At 40.3% G+C, this 18805-nt stretch overlaps 1 protein-coding gene across 1 annotated transcript; it reads right to left on the bottom strand.

The window, feature by feature from the left end:
• Positions 1–1449: 1449 nt before the first annotated feature.
• Positions 1450–18731, bottom strand: LOC140936345 (U4/U6 small nuclear ribonucleoprotein Prp4-like). The gene is made up of 18 exons (XM_073385808.1): positions 18257–18731; positions 16964–17043; positions 16015–16087; positions 15820–15882; positions 15192–15241; positions 14451–14536; positions 13492–13585; positions 13023–13117; positions 12624–12682; positions 11814–11937; positions 9701–9790; positions 9285–9342; positions 8664–8728; positions 6777–6884; positions 5622–5740; positions 4393–4433; positions 3016–3097; positions 1450–1700 (listed from the first exon to the last, which is right to left on the bottom strand). The coding sequence occupies exons 1-18, from the start codon at positions 18474–18476 to the stop codon at positions 1639–1641; spliced, it is 1569 nt and encodes a 522-aa protein (XP_073241909.1). The 5' UTR covers positions 18477–18731; the 3' UTR covers positions 1450–1638.
• Positions 18732–18805: the final 74 nt, after the last annotated feature.

The following is an 18805-nucleotide window of genomic DNA, read 5'->3' as shown; positions in this document are numbered from 1 at the left end:
AAGACACCGTCATAGCGTTTTTATGCGAATCGCGCTCACTTTCATAGGTATCTGAAAGTCAAATCAGTTTGAAGCAGTGAGCCAAGGTTGTATTTAAATGCAAATTGCATTTTCACCCAATAAAAAGTCATCACCTACATTTGAATATTCCGTAAATGAAAATCTCTCCTTTTTCTCACTTCCTCCGCAAAATACTGGGCGGAGTTTAAAATTGCTTCAAACTAATTTTAAAAAACTTCTTACGGTAAATGGAAATAACCATACAGCATCGACACTGTGTCTCTAAGTTAAGAAAATTAATTTATTGCAAGCCACCGAATGCAGTACACGAATAAATAGGGAACAAGCAAATCGTCGACTAATATATAACACATTCCACACTAAACAAAACATCACCTCGACGACATTCTAATTCACAGATATAAACAACAGAAGAAAGGCAGAAAAAAAGGCAGTCTAGGCTTTTGAAACCGCAAAAACTGATTTGCAAAAATACACATTTAAAAACATACGATCGTGAACAAAATCAACTCTAGCCACGGAATGATAGTTCACCGGATATTCGTTGTCAGAAATTTTCTTGGTAGGCTCTGAATACCCGAAAGATCTTTTCGTCATCAGGATCTTTACAAGGTGAACGTGCTCCATATAAGCCAGCTTTAAGTGACTCCTACTAATGACGTAGTCGTAACCTTCAGGTTGCGACGTATGTAGCATAAGTTGGGGTTCGAGGCTAATGGTCAAACCACAACAGGGCGGAAGTTATAACGAAGTGTACAATTTCGGTTCTTTTGTTGCTATTGTTGTTTATTGGTTAGCGGAAAGAAATGTGCCCGAAGCAAACCTGAAAGTAAATGGCGTCTTCCACCATGCTCAAAGAAACGTTACGGGTGTTGTCCAAATGGATAGTTTTGGTTTAGTTCAGTCTTTTTTTTCAATGAGAAAGTTGAAAAACACTTAGGAATGTGTAGAAAAACGTTTTGGTATTACGGTATAGATACGTTTTCATTTTCTCGACATAACCAGTACCTTATCGCAGCGACTTGTCGATGAAATGCTTCGCGACCGACCAAAATCGTTTGAGCATGGTCAAGTCGACGGTCAAGTCCATATTTTCGTTTTTCAACCTGTTGATCGTCAGCTTACCTCCCAGGAAGATCTTTCCAACGTCTGGGGGCAAAGTAGGACACCGCGACAAATTGCCAAATCATATCAGGGAGAAAGTCATTGCAAAATTCCGGTTGTTTTCTTAATAATTTCAAAGGCGAGAAATCTGGTGCAAATAACGGCAAGCCCACCAGAAATTAGATTTTACAGTGAAGACAGGAATACCCTGGGAGCAGAGGCTACATCTTCGCTGTGTGAGCTGTCGTGCGAAAAGTAAACAGCTCACACAGCGAAAATGTAGCTTCTGCTCGCAGGGTAATACATGAGAAACAAACACCAAGATTTGTTACTTTTAAAGAATGTTTATTGGAAACTTCATTCGTGGGCTATATACAAGTGTCACAGAGCTTGTCACATATCCGTAACCCTAGTACATGTGTTGGAGTTATCCTGGGTGTGAGTGACCCTTGGTAGATGGACTGTTGCTTAAAGCATCGCTATGAAAATCGGTACCTGCTACAGAGCCATGGCTCAGTCTGAGGTCCACAGTTTGAAAGTTCGATCGAACGAGCTGGACACGACGTACTGTCCATCTGAGGAAAGAAAGAAGCCGTTAGATTTATCATTTGTCGGTTCAGTTAAGCAATGAGAAAAGATGATCTGAGGCCAGGGTCAACGTGGAACTTCACATGGGACGGACTTGATATTAACGCAACCTCATTCCCAGGTTCTCTCTCCTACCGGTAGGAGAGAACCCTGGGAACGAGATTGATGCTAATGAGGGAGAACAATAGATTTTGTTCATCCGTATAAAGATCGCCTCGTGAAAAGTTCGACGTTCGACCATGGAGTTAGGTTTATGAAGGGATAAAGAGGATCAGAAGGTTTCTACTTCTCCGGTCTTTTGTTACCGAAAGAATCCGTGTCGTTTCCGTGACTACTCACGTCACGACAGCCACCGGATTCGTTCCCAGTCGTCGCTATAATGCGCGCGGCATGTAAGCGCGAGGTGTGATGGGTAGGGAGAAAGTAAGAAAGGAAGACTTCGCCTCTTGCGTAGACTTCTCATCAGCCCTTGCTCCTCCACCTTGCGCCCCGTGGGGGCGAATGAAACAAATTCTATGAAATAGAAAACTTAAACTGCCAACAAGAAACATTTCACTCGTAGAAAAGTACAATTTATTTATAGTTGCAGACAAATTTGCTAGGATTATTGACCACAATATTTTTTTCATGAAACTCAGTGAGTTCTGCTGGTTTTTGATGACTTCTAGGCCTGGATTTGTCTCCTTAGCGGCCGTTGGCTCCTCTCGTTAAATTATAATAATTCAACTCAATCGTCTTTTAGGACTTCCATGACACACTCATACGTGTACCTATAACTCATTATAGCTGAATATTGTTATAAACAATTATTGGATGAAGTTTTTGTGATATCCGGAATAAGGTCGAGGTAAGCGTTATCCGTCGAGCCGAAGGCCGCGGCTGGTAACACTTACCGAGACCTTGATTATTCCGGATATCACAAGAAGAAAAAAAACGACAAACACACCATGGCATAGAACGTAGTTTGATATTGCTCTTCAAAATCATGCTCTTCATGAAATCATGCACTGCGCACGTAACCTACAGATTAGTCATTAGTCGCGCTGATTTCCAAAATTAACTGTAGGCTTTTAGCCAATGAGAAGACAGAGATTGAGTACAATGTGTAATAATCTGGATAATCTACGATTGCTGTAGGCATGATGTGACATAACCACTGTCTACTGTACTCCCCCGCATCCCAAGTTATCAATATTAAGCCACCATGTGATCGTATCTCAAGTAGAAAGAAAGAGTTTCTGTTGAGTTTCCAGACAGCCTTGTTCACAACCGCTCAGAACCCTATATAGAAGAACTACAGACCTGGTGAAACATCCACGCAACTAATCTTCTGCTCGTGTCCTGTGAGGGTTTTAAGCGGCGCCCATCCCGGATGGGACCACACCTGAAGAAAAAAAAAGTCTCTATCAGCTAACCCTCGGAAGAAAAGGAGAGAAACATTATGCTATATCATGTAAATGAGGAGGCACCAGAATATCGCACACCCACTGAAATCTCCATATCAAACGAAAGCCGAATCCACAAAGTGTTTCATTATTCATTCAGTTCATTCATACATTTCCAACTTCAAAAAATGCTTACCTCGATCAAGGTCAAGGTAAAGTTCCTGTATTCATGACTCGGCAAATTCATGACATAATATAAAGGGATATTTAGTCTAGCAGGGCCCAGTTGTTCGAAGGCCGGTTGGCGCTTAACCCGGGGTTAAATTTAACCTTGGTTTCTTTTTCTTGTGTTCTGAAGCATTTTCGAGGATAATTTTCTCTGTCATTTTCAGAGCTTCCAATCATCATCTTGTAGACAAAAAGAATTAAAACTGAAATGCTTTTTAAGCTTTCAAATCTGAATTAAAATTCCGCACTAGCCCTGGGTTATCTTGACCCAGCTTTGAACAACTCAGCCCAGATGTTCTTCAAATGACAGTCGCAATCCTTCAGGTACTATATTTGACGTTCTTGCTAAAATTTTAGGTAGCAGTTTGGTTTCGAACCTAGTATGTGGCCTCGCTTTCCATGAGTTCTCCGTAGCTCAAGTGAATAGAGCACCCACCGGTGTTTGGGAGATCATAGGTTCGAATCCTGTCGGGGACTCAGATTTTTTTTCTTTGTCCCACGCTCGTGACATGCTGATAATTTCATTTTCACAGTTTGTTTCTTCTTTTCTATTAAAACAGCTGAGCTACCAGTACAATAGAAAATTTTCGAAATATTAAAATTCATACTTGACTTCGATGCATAGGGGAATAAAACAAAAGAAATGTATTATTCATTGCTGAGCCTGAAGATGATTTCTATTGTTTTATTCTCCCAAGCCTTGGTGCCAAGTCCGGCAACGCACTATCTTTCAGTTGGATTGTCCCGAAATTATCTCCAACACTAAGGAGCGCGTGATGATCCTTGATTTTATACCAACAAGACGTGAACAAGTAATCAAGTACACAGTAACAACCTTCGACTTCTACCTGCGCATAAAGCGATCAAGTTTTTTTTAATCGCATTTCGCCACTAGCTAGCAATCTATCATAAAACAAACATCTTTCCACGCCCTGCATTCGACTTTTCAGTCAGCAAATTGCTACTAAGGATCTGTTATGCGAGACCAAAGCAAAGAAACAATTACTATGACAATTAATATAACAAACTGCGCTATGAATGCAGCGGGCTGCCTATCAATGTTCACCTTAATGGTTGTGTCATAGGACGCCGATATCAAGTAATCATCTGTTAAAAGAAACAAGAACAGCTCAATTTCAGATCGTTGCGTTTAAAACTTACGGCACTGGTCTAAGTTCTACCCTAAGGAGACTCATACATGAAAAGGACGGTGATACTCGTCGGAAAATTAGAATTAATCTCTTGAAGGAGAGTTATCGAGGTTTACCAATAAAGGGTCTGAGCGGTTTATAAGTTTGAGTCGAAAGAATTGAGTCGCCGCAATAACGACATGGCCGTATGAACGGGCGGGTTACAAGCCCTTCAGATTCCAAGGGTGCTTTCCGAAAGTCAGAACTGGACGGCCGGACCACGGTCGAACCTGTCATTTCGACGAAGAAAATAATAAGCTTTTTCCAAGAGTTTTTGCTGAAAACCATCTCCGTCGTACAAACTATTTAGAATTTGACTGATCTCGCTGGATAGTCTTGATTAAAAGTGAAAATCTCAATGCAACGGGAATGGACTGACCGCTCAGTTCTGACAAATGGAAAGCGCCCTAACACAAGGACGACTACGCGGACAAGATTTTCTCAACACTATAAACTAGTGCGCGCGCGTGAACCAGCGTCATTTTGGCAAAAAACGTGATAGCCGTCGTCATTCTACGACGAGTTTTAGCGAGAATGTCACAGTGACAGAAACAAGTTTTCATATGTTACAATTTCAGTCATTTAGCGATCAGGAGAGGGATTAACCTCGTTGTATAAGAATAATCGTATAAACCTTTCTGGTGAGAAAAATTAAATGAAGCTTTCCGCGGAGAATGTTTTGAGAATACGTGATAAAGAAATACGTACTTCATTCAAATCTCGTCCTCGTCCTTCAATCTGAGGGTGATGTTACACAGGACGATTCGCAACGACGATTTTTTGCGCAACACAGCGTTGCAACACTGTTGCGACGTTGTTTCGAGTTCTAACAACATTGTTCTAACATTGCAACGCTGTGTTGACCTTAAAATAGTCGTTGCGAATCGTCCCGTGTAACATCACCTTAAAGGTCTTAAATGTGTATAGCTGGGGAAAATAAGTAGAGGATTCTGGCAAAATACCAACCCACCCCTCCCCAAAGCTAACATTTTGCCTTAGGCAAGTAGTTAGTGTTGACGTTGAGTTTGTGGAGGAGTAGAAACTTATACTGATCGGAAAATACTCCCTTTAGAACAATTTGCTACCATTTTCAATAAACGTTTACCGTAAAACTTGACATGTGATATAAGGTTTGTGTGTGCTGGTACGGTATATACACTCTGTCTCTTTCTCAAATCCCATATCATGATCTTTTGATCCTCGCTGCCCGTAGCAATACGATATCTGAAACGAGGATTTACTCATATTAAACCTACGGGTAACGTTCCTAGACCCATCTTGAATGCTTGTTCCCTGAGTCACACTTTAAGGGTCTTTAAGTGAAGTTGCAAAATGTATGGAAGGTCGCGTGTAAACGTAGAAGTTGAACCTCGCTCAGCTTACTTTTACAAGCGGCCTTTTATACATCGTCTTTTTTATCGCAGTAAATTTTACGCGCGTATGCACGTAAAAATTACGCTACAGTGGAAATCCACTTTAACATTAAGGCGCGAGTCTACCACTTCACGCTATTCGTAATAAAGCTTAAGGTCTAACGTAGCCGAAATGATAGGATAAGGATACAACCCGTTTGTTTTCGACAACAAACGGACCACTCTTCAGTTCGCTTCCATAAACGGCAAACGGCGTCAAACGAGTTCAAAAGTCGACAACCTACTGTACAACGGAACACACAGAAGAGTTCGGACACCTAAATTTTACAAATCTTGCTAACGGGGGTACGAAAAATGTGGTAAAAACTTCGGAAAATTACTGGATGATATAAAAATGTTTTCACAATATTTCACATTTCTTATTCTCTATGCATACAACGCTATGCTAGGGAACCGGGGGGAGCACTCCCATATATAAGCCATATAGGTATGTGCCGCCCAAAGGGTATGGTTTTTGCGCCGTTTTAGTCTGAAAACGGGTATAGATTTTGCCCATTTTGATCTGGAACTGGGTATGGTTTTCGAGGGAACTACGGGAACGTATGACCGTGTTTGTAAATAGCAATGTGCGAATTCGAATTGGATTTTAAGAAAGCTTTTTTGTTGGCGTTCTAATCTAAGTATTGATGACATAATTTCTTAGAAGCCAGGTTTGAAAAGGGGTATGGATCTTAGATGCCACTACTTAAAACGGGTGTGAAAAATGAAATTTGTTGGTCTGAAATAAGGTCATACAGGATTTGGAGAACGGGGCGGCACACTCCCACCAAGAAACCAAGGAGTAAACCTCCGAGGCTAGGGAATGACAAAGGTGTAACTTAACTCACCCATCACGAGCAAAATCTATTCCAAGAACCTTCTTCAAGTGTCCATCAAGGGACATAACACACTGACCCGTTCTGAGGTCCCACACAAGTCCTCTACCGTCAAGACCACTACAATGAGCAAAAGATCTGTAGTTACTTCTTGTATCGCAACTAAATGTAATAAAAACCTTAAATGTAATACCAACCGCAAATGAAATAAACTTTAACGCTAAACGTAACGACACCGTAATACTTGAGAAATAGTATGAATGCTCTTTAAACGATTTCCTTCCGTTTTGACTGCCCTTCAAACATTTTTCTGGCCAAACACAAATTCTCTGACACCTTTCTTTCCTAGATTCCAAATTCTAGTCCTAGTATCATCTATATCTTTGGTTGGTGTATCACATTTAGGGTTGTTATTACATTAAGAGGTGATACGCTGCTTAGGATTTGGAGGGAACAAACTAAATAAAGGTAATAGGACTGAGTAGAGTAATTATACGTTTCTGGGAAACTGCCCACCAGCCCCTCCCCTAAGCCGATTAACACTTACTTCTCACCCAGGGCAAAATGTTGGCTTAGGGGAGGGCTGGGTGGGCAATTTCCCACAAACGCATAATGATCAGTCTAGGATCACTAATTCGGTATCTAATCATACTCACGATAAACAGTAACTTAAAAAGGTTGAACTATTGAAAGGCCAGCCTTTAATTTTGTGGGATTTCAGGCTACGTACTCAGGGCACCGAACTTACACGGAATCGTTCAATATTTTCGCTCTGTTCACACGGAACTGACGAAATGAATTTTTAAAAACCTTTTCTTTGGCTTTACCATCTGCCCATGAGCACAGCGCTACTTTAGAAATTCCAAAACGGCGTCTCCCAGCTGAGTTACCGTGCAACACGTCGGTCAAATTTCTGACCGTACAAGTAGCCTGCGTGGCAGGCGTTCGAAAGGGAAGGGAAAGGGGATTTCAGGAGCACAAGAAGAGCGAGGGGCACGCGAAGAAGGAGGGAAAAGAACGCCTGCAAGGATCGCTATTCACCAGGCCCCAGTTGTTCAAAAGCTGGATAGCGCTATCCAACAGATAAATCACTATTCAGTGGATACGTATTAGGGAAACCAATTGCACTTTCCACTGGAAAGAGAGTTATCCCCTGGATAGCGCTATCCGCGTTTTGAAAAACTTGGGCCAGACGTTCCCCTTCTACCTTCTCCCTCGCGCGCGGTCTCGCGCCCAATTTTTCCTGCCCCTTCCCTTTCGAACGCCTGCCACGCACGCTACCGTACCGGCTAAAACTGACCTCGATTTTAGTGTTCAAATTTTTGAATGCTTAGGCGCCTAAAGTTTGTGCCATTAAGGTTGTTTTGTGTAAATGAAACACCTGAACGCACGAATTTAGTTTTAGGATTCTCATAACGGTCCTATCATTATCAGCACAAGAACTGACTGGGGTACCCTGTGAATTACAGTTTTTTTTTTTTTTTTAATGTTTTGGATACGTCGTTATTACAGACCTTTAGATTCTAAGACGAGGACAACTACGAGGAAGACATTTTCTCAATACTAAGTAGTGCGCACGCGTGAACCAGCGTCATTTTGGCGGGAAGACGAGACAGCCGTCGTCATTCTTCTACGAGTTTTAGCTAGTGGCCGCATTGGCCGTCGTAGTTGCGGAAACAAGTTATCAAATGTTAAACGTTTTCTCATTTTGCAAACGGGAGAGGACTTAGCCTCGTTCAATAAAGATAACAGTCTTTATGGGTGAAAAAAATTTCAATAAAGCTTTTCCAGGGTCTCTATTTTTGAGAATACACGAAAAAAACCTTAAAATTCAAATCTCGTACTCGTAGTAGTCCTCGTCCTCCAATCTACAGGTCTCTACTGTTTTTCTGTTGTTACCATGTTGCTGCAAGTGAGCCATCAATCTGAAATGCGATATTATACACCTCTCTTGAATGACCCTCCTATAAACAACACAAACAAAGAAGTATACAACACCTTCCTTTCAACGGTACTGTCAATGTACAGCACCGAAATTTTCAAAACTGTCATGAAATATTTCCTTAAGCATTACGGGGCTCAAATCTCTTTTTAATTCTTAAGAGGTAATTTGAGCCCTTAAATGCGTAAGGGAAAGATTTAACGACAGTTTAAAAATTTAGAATTTACAAGGATTTGTATGGAAAACCATGCAATTGTGATTGGGTGGCAAAAGTTGTTTTTCTCATACAAATGTTTCTAACTTTCGGCGGCCGTTGCAATCTTTACTTTTCAGATATACGCCTGAAAATTCTCAGGTCTCTAATTTTAATATGCTCTTTCAGCTTGTGCTAACAAAATATTTCCAAAGTGAACTGTTTTCGTGTTTACCGAAAGTTGATCTCGTGATCAAGTCATGCAAAGAGCCAAAGGGCGGAGAAACGTGGTCTACAAATCGGCTTAACGTTTTGAATAAGTCTCGCCGCATTAGCGCAATGTTTTCTGCGTTTATTCAAAAAGAGACGAGTAAAAGTATTTTACCTGATGTAGAACTTCTTTGAGCTGTTCTAAATCCCACAGTCGCCAAGAGTAGTCAAAACTGCGGGCAAAAACAAACTTCATCAGAGAACAAAATAACAATTTCACTTGGGCCAAGACATCAAATTCACGAACAATCCAGGCGAAGGCTAGGATGGTCACGCCATATGATCCAACAAACGCGATGACATGATAGCCTGCATAGCAAGCGTTCCCGCCGAGTTACTGCGCGAAAACTTGGAGCGAGTGCAAAATCTACCCATCCCACTTTTTCTATTTTTTTTTTGCTCTCGTTCCAGCTTTCGCGCATTAACTCGAGCGAAAACGCTTACTGCGGAGACTAGTGATGACACAGTGTATGCTAATATAAACTAATTTGATATTATCAACCAATCCCGTGAAATAATGAAGTTACTTACCAACAAGAAGCTAGAAATCGTCCAGAAGGGTGATACGCCACACGAGATACACGTTTTTCGTGTCCCTCTATATTTGCAAGAGGAGTATCCCTAAAAAATATCATGAACATAATGTTCAGAAACGTTGCTAATATCAGTTACCCATCTCCAAACCAATTTCGTCCCTGTTTTTTTTTCCCTTTAATTTTTTCACTCTGTTAGAGCGATCTTCATATGACCTTGAAATGAAAACGCGTGAACAAAACAGAAACAACAAACGAACGGAAATAGAGCGATTTGATTGGTTTGTCGAACGGATACAAACGTGCGTAGCTTTTCGTTGGGTGAGCGAACGCTCGGCTGAAAAAACTTCACGTCCGAGAACTTTCTAGAAATCAAAGGATACTTCGCTTTAACGTCATACTGCAACACGATTGGCCAATCGAACAATGCCTTCTCCATATTAGGGTTTTCTTTGGTGGGAAAACGAAGAGTCCATGTTTTGGTCTTTTCATCCATTGGCTGATAAAATAAATCACGAACACTTACCGAAACCATTGTTCAGATAATACGAAAATCGCTCTATCCTGAAGGTGACACGCGAAGGAAACAGAGAAAATAAGCGACTTCAGATTAAGTGCCCCGTTTATAAGGAAAAAACGTTGTCCCGGGAAAATGGGTTACCCTCCAAGCCAAGTCAACTTTAGAGAGCGCTTATATGAGGGAAAATTAGATTCCTTTGCCCAAGCCAAGAGCTGACATCGGCGCTTGCGTACGCTCTGATTGTCTCGCTTTGACCCAGTTGACCCGAGTGGGCGAGCCAAAGGGCCAATTATTTAATCGGAGTTTAGCCCGTGTTTAACAAAACCGCGTTCTAAGCCATTTTCAGTTTGCCCAACGCTCTCATCTAAACACCATCGTTCATGAACAATTTGAATAAAGCTGTACATGTAGCGTAGTCTGGAAAAGCACCTACTTTCTTAAATTAACCCCTTAAGCAGACGATCTGGAAGTCTAATGATTTCTTAAACCGCGGCCTAAATTAGACTTCGTTTTAAGTGTTTATATGGAGAAAAGCTGGCTTGGCTAGGTGGGTGACCCGCTTAGCCTAGCCAACCTTTTTGTTTCTCATTTAAACGGTTTGCCGAGTTTTGTGAGGAAATGTTGGTTCACCCAGGGTAGTTCGGTTTGGTGAGAGACCCCTCTCCCGGGCCAAGTTTTCTCCGTATAAACAGGACATACGATCAGGCGTTTGGCCTTACAGTGTACGAGTCGCTCTCATACCAGACAACTTCGACTGGCTCCTCCTTAGCGATCTGTCGAAAATGTGCCATTTTCAGATGCGTTGGAGCATTTCCCTCGCTTTAATACCGCGCGAGAAAACGACGGACTACTCATGAGATACTCTTCTGTTCACGTACATGTAGCCTGAGTAAATAGCCGACATTTTGTGACACCACTACCGGTTTCCCCGCGAAATGACGTCTGAGAAACAAGTGCAGAAATTCCATACTGATGACGTGTCACTACCCAGATCTGGGTAGTGCTTCTGACTGGCTGAAGCAAATTTCTCTCACGACACGACCAATCAGAAGAACAACCCAGATCTGGGTAGTGATGCGTCGTGAGTATGGAATTAATCCACTTGTTCCTCAGACGTTAGTTTGAAAATGAAGGGAAAGAGGGTTTTAGGCGAGAGAGAATAGGGGCGCGCCCCTCGCGTTTCTCTCGCGCCTAAAACTCCCTTTGCCTTCCCTTTCAAACGCCTGTCACGCACGCTACTCAGCAACCTCGTTCCCAGGTTCTCTCTCTTCTACCCCTCTCTCTCTCCCCTTCTATTATAAGAATTGTAATGTAGAGCGCATTAGATCATATACCAATGTATTTTGCGCTATATAAATAATAAAGTTATGTTATGTTATGTCTCTCTCACTCCATAGGGACTGGTAGGACAGAACCCTGGGAACGAGGTTGGCTACTCAGGCGTCAATTTGAGGGGAAACCAGAGGTGGGGTCGCAAAATGTCACTGTTTTCTCAGACTACTCTTCACGTAGTACCAGCTATTTGAACACCAGGAATGGGTTCTTCCACATAAAACAACAAAAATGACTGGTTGTACAGGAGACTACTTACATGTTAAGAGACCAGAGAAGAACTACTCCATCGGCATCACAGGACGCCATACATGGACCAGTTTCATCTAACGACAAAGTTGCTTGGGGGTGAAACACTATTGATCCAACACGTTCATTATGACCTGTAACCATTGGTACAAAAGATCCAGATCTTAACCTGACATGTACGTTATTTCTTTTTGTACAAACTCAGTGATTTTGTTACCTGACGCATAAAAATCCCCTAAGACGCAAAATGATTTGTGGCATGCGTCCCACTGGACGCAAAGATCGAACTGAAGATGTTTTTGGTAGAATATCCTGTTTGTGTGATTTCCGTGGCTGTTCTTGTGGCTGTCGTTAAACAACGTTTATTTCTTTTAGTCTTTGTTGTGCTTTACAATAGAAGGAGTATATTTTTATTTCAGTAAACTGTTATACAGAGTTTTGGAGTCTGTCTTCAGATTAACTGTGTGGTTACAAGAGACCCAGGGACTCAATGTTTTTTGAACTGGAAGTCAATGTTTCTGGACTGGGATTCATGATTTTTCACAAGATGAGTCCCAGGACTCACCATAACTATTCATAACAAAATCACTGCAGTCTTAACAAATAACTACCACTCTACAAACTTTCCACTGAAGAGGTTTCATAAGAATAGTAACACCATAGGAAATCTCCCAGAGACTAAAAAACCAAACTGGTGACAAAGAATCTCACCATAAATAAATTAGTCTGGGAGTAAGAGGGTGAAAATTAATTGTGAAATCAAACAATTCTGAGATCCAAACAAAATAGAGGTCCATACTTTTCTGCATGGTGTGTTTACCTCGAAGAACTGTGATTGGTTCACAATCTGGAATTGACCAAAGTTTACACAAGCCACTCCTAAAACAAAAAATGGCAAATAATAATGCAAAGCTGCAGATGACAGACCAATACGCTGGGTCTTAAAATATTTAAACAAGAAGCTACAATGTTAGCCCTGCAAATGGCTGGACCTCTAGTGGGCTTGCCATTGAAGGACCATGAAGAAAAGAATTGCATTTCTGCTGGGGGACGTCCTCAGTTTCTCTCTCTGTGCTAAATACATCTGACACTTAAATTACTTTTGTGCATGTGATTACAAGACGTTACACTAGCTGAACCAATATTTTACAATAGAATCATAAAACATGTTCATCAGACATGGTACAAGACAATAAACAAGGACACATAATAAGCCTACCAGGATGCAGTAGCTAGTATTTTTGAATCTGGAGAAAACTGACAAAAGGACAGTGGTCTGTCATCACCAATCTGACTGCAGAAATTGTTTAGACTCTGAAAAGATGAGGAAAAAAATTCTTTGAGGTCTGCCTGCAAAGTATGTCAGTGACAGAAATCCAGTGGTTGTTTAAAAGACGATTGTCGTCACACTCTGACCCCAAATAAGGCCAGAAATGAAACAACTAGAACTAGAAGAAGTATGAAGAAACCAGTTTAACGAATTTTTCTTGCTGAACATTAAGCTTTTTACCACCTTGGTGATACCAACACCTCTATAATGCAAACTGTTGGGTCTGTCTCTCTCATATTCATATTAAAGAAGTTAAAGTTTCTACCTGTGGTGTAAAAAAACAAGTGATGCATGCACTGTATCTGATCCTTTCTTCACATTCCACCAAACAGAGCTACACAAAAAATTTGAAACAAACCCTTAGTTTGCGATGTAACTCTTGCATCTTTGCAGCCTTCTCAGGATCAGGTCTGGCTTGCTGGATGCGCATTTCTTTTAACCTTTCACATGCCCTAGAAATAATGAGATCCATGTTAGTGAACACAGCTTGTGAACAAAATACAGCAAAATCTTTCCCGTGTAACTATGTCCAATTGTTGCCATGACCAACTTAATGACTACCTGATGAACTTAATAAGCGAGTGACTAAATGAATGGCTAAATTACTGACTGACTGACTAAAAGTAGCTCCGTAGCTGAAAAAAATCACAACTACACCATAATGTATCATAAAAGACATAACTAACTGACAGAGTGACCGATGAGAGTTTAAATAATCACCATAATGATGAACTGACTAAATGATTAAGCTACTGAACACATGATTCATTCTTTCATTCACAGATTACTTGCCCAAAAGGAACATCAACAAGTCCCAGACTACCGAACAGGACTTTTCGAGATTTGCTCTGGACAAGCTGTCATCAAATTTGCTTGTCCAAGGCAGTTGCAGGCTTGTCTAAGTTTACATTTAGTTAAAATAATGGATTTTCCCCTGACCTTGCCCATTGGGTAAAATATGAGAATAAAAAGCTACATATACTTCCAGCAAGGAGAATCTATTTTCCCCAGGTTGCTAGATGGGACTTTTCTCAAGCCCTGTCGAGAACTTGGTATCGTCTACTCAGTTGATTACAGTAGGAGAACTGGAGTCCACTAAGAGATTAAGGTGCTAACATTTCAACTGCTAACCCTAAACCACAAAGAAGTTGCTCTGACAAAGGCTAGTGCTCAAAACGTCTGCTCTTAGAACTGTAAATCTCTTTAATGGTGGCCGATCCACCTTATCCAAGCCAACTTTAGCAGGGTGCACTGATGCTGGTTTAACAGATTTATTATAATACCCGTATATATACTTTTAATTTATTAACTTCACACCTTGGTAGAGAGTATTTAGCAATCCAGAGGCGGGCTACTTTCAGCTCCGGAGAACCCTCATGATACCAGACTTCCTCTTCTAATTCCTGAAGTAATAAAAGGTTGAGAGCAGAAATAATTTTTTATTGATGCTAGAGAGTTTGATAACTTTATAACGAGTAAGTTATAAATAAAATAATGAAACAAGACATCAAAAAACACTAAATTGCATTTTTTATCACCCACATTTTCATATGATCACTATTATCATTAAAGACCTATGTATTCTATGTATTACATATTTTGTAAAATCAGAACATAACATACTATACAAATATTAAATATAGTTTGCCAACAAGAAATTGCACCTTGACCAAACTGGAGAAAGAAGACTACCTCTTTCCTACCCAAAACATCCTAAACTTTGAATGCACAAATTCACTGTCATCTCGTTTTTTGTATCTGAGACATGGACCGTTAACAATGCACGCAACAACAATAAGTGGCTCCATAGTCTTTAAATAAAAAAAACTGTTTTGTCTCAATATTTTTCTCTCAAAGTTTTGGATAGTTTTGGTTCTTTTGGCATATAAAAAACACTTCTGTTTTGATACATGAATGACCGAAAAATGGTTTAACTCACTTCAAAGAGAATGTTTTTACAGGGAGGTAGAAGAGGGGTTTAAGGTCCAGGAGTCACAAGATAAAGTGGAATAAGAAGATAACACGATTCAATAGAGCAAAGATCTACAAAGGACATACTGGTTCCTGTTTCTCTTTCTCTTCCTCTTCCTTTTTAGGAACATCTTCACCTTTAAGCCAGACAACAGTATAACATCAAATCAGTGATACACAGTCTTATACTGATTAGAAATACAGTCCCACATCTACTAACTGCAGTCTGCTACCTCTCCACAATGGCCACCTTTCTACAATGGCCACTTTCTTTTGAAGACAGTCCACACACTGATTCTTGTTTAAACCTCTCTGGCCCTTGTGGAGAGGTATATTCTTTTGATTGGCAATACTTAGCATTTTCTGGATATCGCAAATGTCTTCCAAATTTGGTCAACAGTAGCTGGTTGTAAAGAATAGGCCATTTCTGGGTTCCCCGGGCCTTTGTATCAAAACAAGTTAAGTGCTGAGCCTTTGATATGGAAATGATTTTTCATTCTCATGCAAATAAAACTCATTTTTCACAAGGAAGTTTGTGCAATTGGCCTCTTTGTGAAAGTGAGGGTTTTTGGAACTCAGAAGTGGCCTATTAGTCATGGAATTTGAGCCAATCAGAGAAGGGGAAATATTTTGACTGAATAACAAAAAACCTTTATTACATAGACAAACTACAGCTAATTAACTTAAATCTATACATGTAACAAATATCACTTACCTAATTCTGACAATAATTTTCTCAATCTGTCTCTTCTTTCTGGTGGACCTTCCCCAAACAAAGCTGTGACAAAGATTGACATTTTTTAACCAAAAAACAACAGTAAAGTATTGAAAGTAATTTACGGATGTCTTACACCAAAAAATGACCCTATTTAATGGAATTCTCATTTTTGTTTAAAAGTAAATAACTTACTTATTGGTTCTCCGAGTTCGCGCAGTCTTGCCTTCACTGATGCATCACCTGTTGGTACAGTGATTGCTCGAGCCTATTGACAATATTTTAAAAATAAATGTCATTTTATTGCTTCACATTGTTCATATAAGCTGATAATTTGCTGTTGCAAGTGATACACAGTATACATATTCACATATGACACAAACCCTATCCCTTTGAAAGCTACAGCTGTTTGACACTTACATTTACATGTATATGTAACATGCTTGCTGTAAATTATGAGAGCTCAGTGCTTTCAAGAAACTTGGAAGTACTAGTTATGAGGACTTCCAAGAATGGGGTATGCTTTCGCTTTGTCGGTCATTTCTGAGACTGCCTGTCCCCTGGTAGCTTAGGAAAAGATGTTGCAGATGCATTTTAGCTAAGACGAAAATGTTGCTGTCGGTTTGGCATAAATTTTCATGATACTAAATTTGGAATTTACAGCTGTACAGCTATATGGCAGACATGGTTCCTGAAAGAATTTAAAAAACCTTCCTCCCTCCTGGGACCATTCTTGAACAATACCTTATTAGAAAATGTTTCAAAGAAAATAACAGGGTGAAATAACAGAAAATGTTTGGAAATAACAGAGGAGAGTTTGTTACTTCATTGCAGAAACAGCCAACATCCAAAAGTTAACAGATGCTGCTTTAACTACTTAAAAAATGGATTGTTGCTGTTACAATTCTCTCCTCCTTCTGCAGAAGCTTTGTGCTTTGTGAGTGCCGGGTTGCCAGATTTCAAAGCTATGTCCCCTGTCACTTCTGCCCTTTGCAAGGCCTAAGTTATAGCTGCATCTAGGTGCCTAACCCTTTATATTGACAGCCCTGCTAGAAAGTGGTCAGAAAACTCAGAATGCACTGAATTTTGAAATAAAACAGGTACAAGTGTTACATACAGCAGCTGTAAACCTACAGTGTACTACCTTTTTCCTTCTCTCAAATTCTGCTAAAAGTTCCTGATGTCTTTCACTGGTTTGGTCTTCAGATAACTCCAGGTATTCTCCTAATATGACATTTATAATAATATAGATTTAACTTAATTTAAATTATCTTATCTTACTACTTAATTTATTACTTCATTATAGCACCCCCAAATATTAAGGGTGTGCTGAATTCAAGTTGAAATTTTTTTGGAGGACACCATTCATGGTAAAAATTGTTTCTTGGGTCAAATGAATATTCTGGTTCAGGACTCAGGGTATATTTCTCACCACTCAAAGAGAAATTTTGTATCTCTGCACAGCCACTTAATATCCTCTAATCTTTCAGCAGTTGCTCCAGAGAGTGATAGGAAAGGTTTCTAAACAGCCCTTATACATTTACTATGCATGTGCACAGCAACCTCATATTAAAAAGTTGCAGATGAAAATAATAATGAATACGAGTCTCGACACAGGCAGACCACTCTGTGTTAGTGGGGCCGTTGTTGATTGAAATCTGAGCATCAATTTTTTGTTATTTATGGACGATGTACAGATGAACAACGCAGTAAATTCTGGACCAAAGGTACTTGAGGTATACACATCGATCCAAATCCACCAATCAGCGTATCGTGACCATTGTCAGTTCAGAACCCCAACCCTGCACAGGTTTTTACGCTGACTGGTGGATTTGGATCGAGGCGCATACCTTAAATGCCTAATTGTTCGAGAATTTTGCACTGATCATGTTGAGAAAGCTGCTGGTCTTGCAACCTCAGGATCGCTTTTCTCAAGAAATTTTGGAAGGATTGAGCTCTCACTCAATGCAGCCATGGAGACATATTCAGTGGATCAGCAGCTGGTATTTTTGAGGTAAGAATTTAACTAGTTTGGTGTCAGTTCCAGCTTAAAGTGGACTAGATCATGCGCCAGCGGCTGATCACAACCTGCTTTGTCTTCTTCTTTAGTTCCAACCGCCGAGGTCAAATGCTCATCTGCCTAAATGGCGCTTAAAACACCACGGATGGCGAAAAAAAAAACGTGACACATGACTCAGTTAACATTTTCTTTCAAGTTTCTGTTGAAACATTTGCATTAAAATCTGCATTTTGGAACAAATTATAGCCACCGTAATGTTGCTCTATATTTCTTCTATACATAACAAAAGATCGATGCTCAGATTTCAAACAATAACAGCCCCACTAACAGAGGGTGGTCTGCCTGTGGTCTGGACATGTATGCATGATAAATATATGGGGTTGTATGGAAAATTTATCATCGAAACTTTCAGCTTACCACTACTGATATTTATATTTCCCGCTCTTATTCCAGCAAGAACCGCCGCCGACACTCCATTTTCTTCCTCTTCTTGCTCATCGTCATTCTCAATCTCTTCCTTAATTTCTTTGGACGCGGGTCCCGCAGCCGCCAGGCGTTCTCTCTCGACAGCTTCAAGGCTTCCAAAGTGGATTCTTTGTTTTTTAACCACAGGAGCGGCATCTTCATCGTCAGACATTATGATATATCATAAAGTTATTTTCATACTTGACAGAACGAGCACGAGGCTGAATTGGGGAGTCTCTTGGTTTAAGCTCTCTTATAGTGTCCTTTCATATTCAAAACGCTTTTCATGTAATGTTGAACATCAAGTGCTATCAACGTCAAACTTGTCAAATTTTCTTTCTATTTACATCCAAGCGACAAAGAGAGTTCTGAATAAATGAAAGGACTAGTGCCACCAAAAGATCGTACAAGTGTCTTCAATAACCTGATTGCTGACATTACTTTTTGGCTTTCATGAAGTACTTGAAAGCTGACTAGCCTTGGTAACCGTGCTATTGGCGA

The sequence above is a fragment of the Porites lutea genome, chromosome 5, assembly GCF_958299795.1.
Source record: "Porites lutea chromosome 5, jaPorLute2.1, whole genome shotgun sequence".
In the NCBI taxonomy this organism is placed as follows: Eukaryota; Metazoa; Cnidaria; class Anthozoa; order Scleractinia; family Poritidae; genus Porites; species Porites lutea.
This window is presented reverse-complemented; position numbering and strand designations above follow the sequence as displayed.

Bases quoted from the DNA above. Each gene is read 5' to 3' on its own strand.
- LOC140936345 (XM_073385808.1), bottom strand. From the start codon at position 18,476: ATGTCTGACGATGAAGATGCCGCTCCTGTGGTTAAAAAACAAAGAATC. The intron at 5,741-6,776 runs GTGAGTTAAGTT...TCCTCGTTTCAG, and splicing joins ATAGATTTTGCTCGTGATGG to ATATCGTATTGCTACGGGCA. The intron at 3,098-4,392 runs GTGAACATTGAT...TTTTTTCTTCAG, and splicing joins CCTATGACACAACCATTAAG to GTGTGGTCCCATCCGGGATG.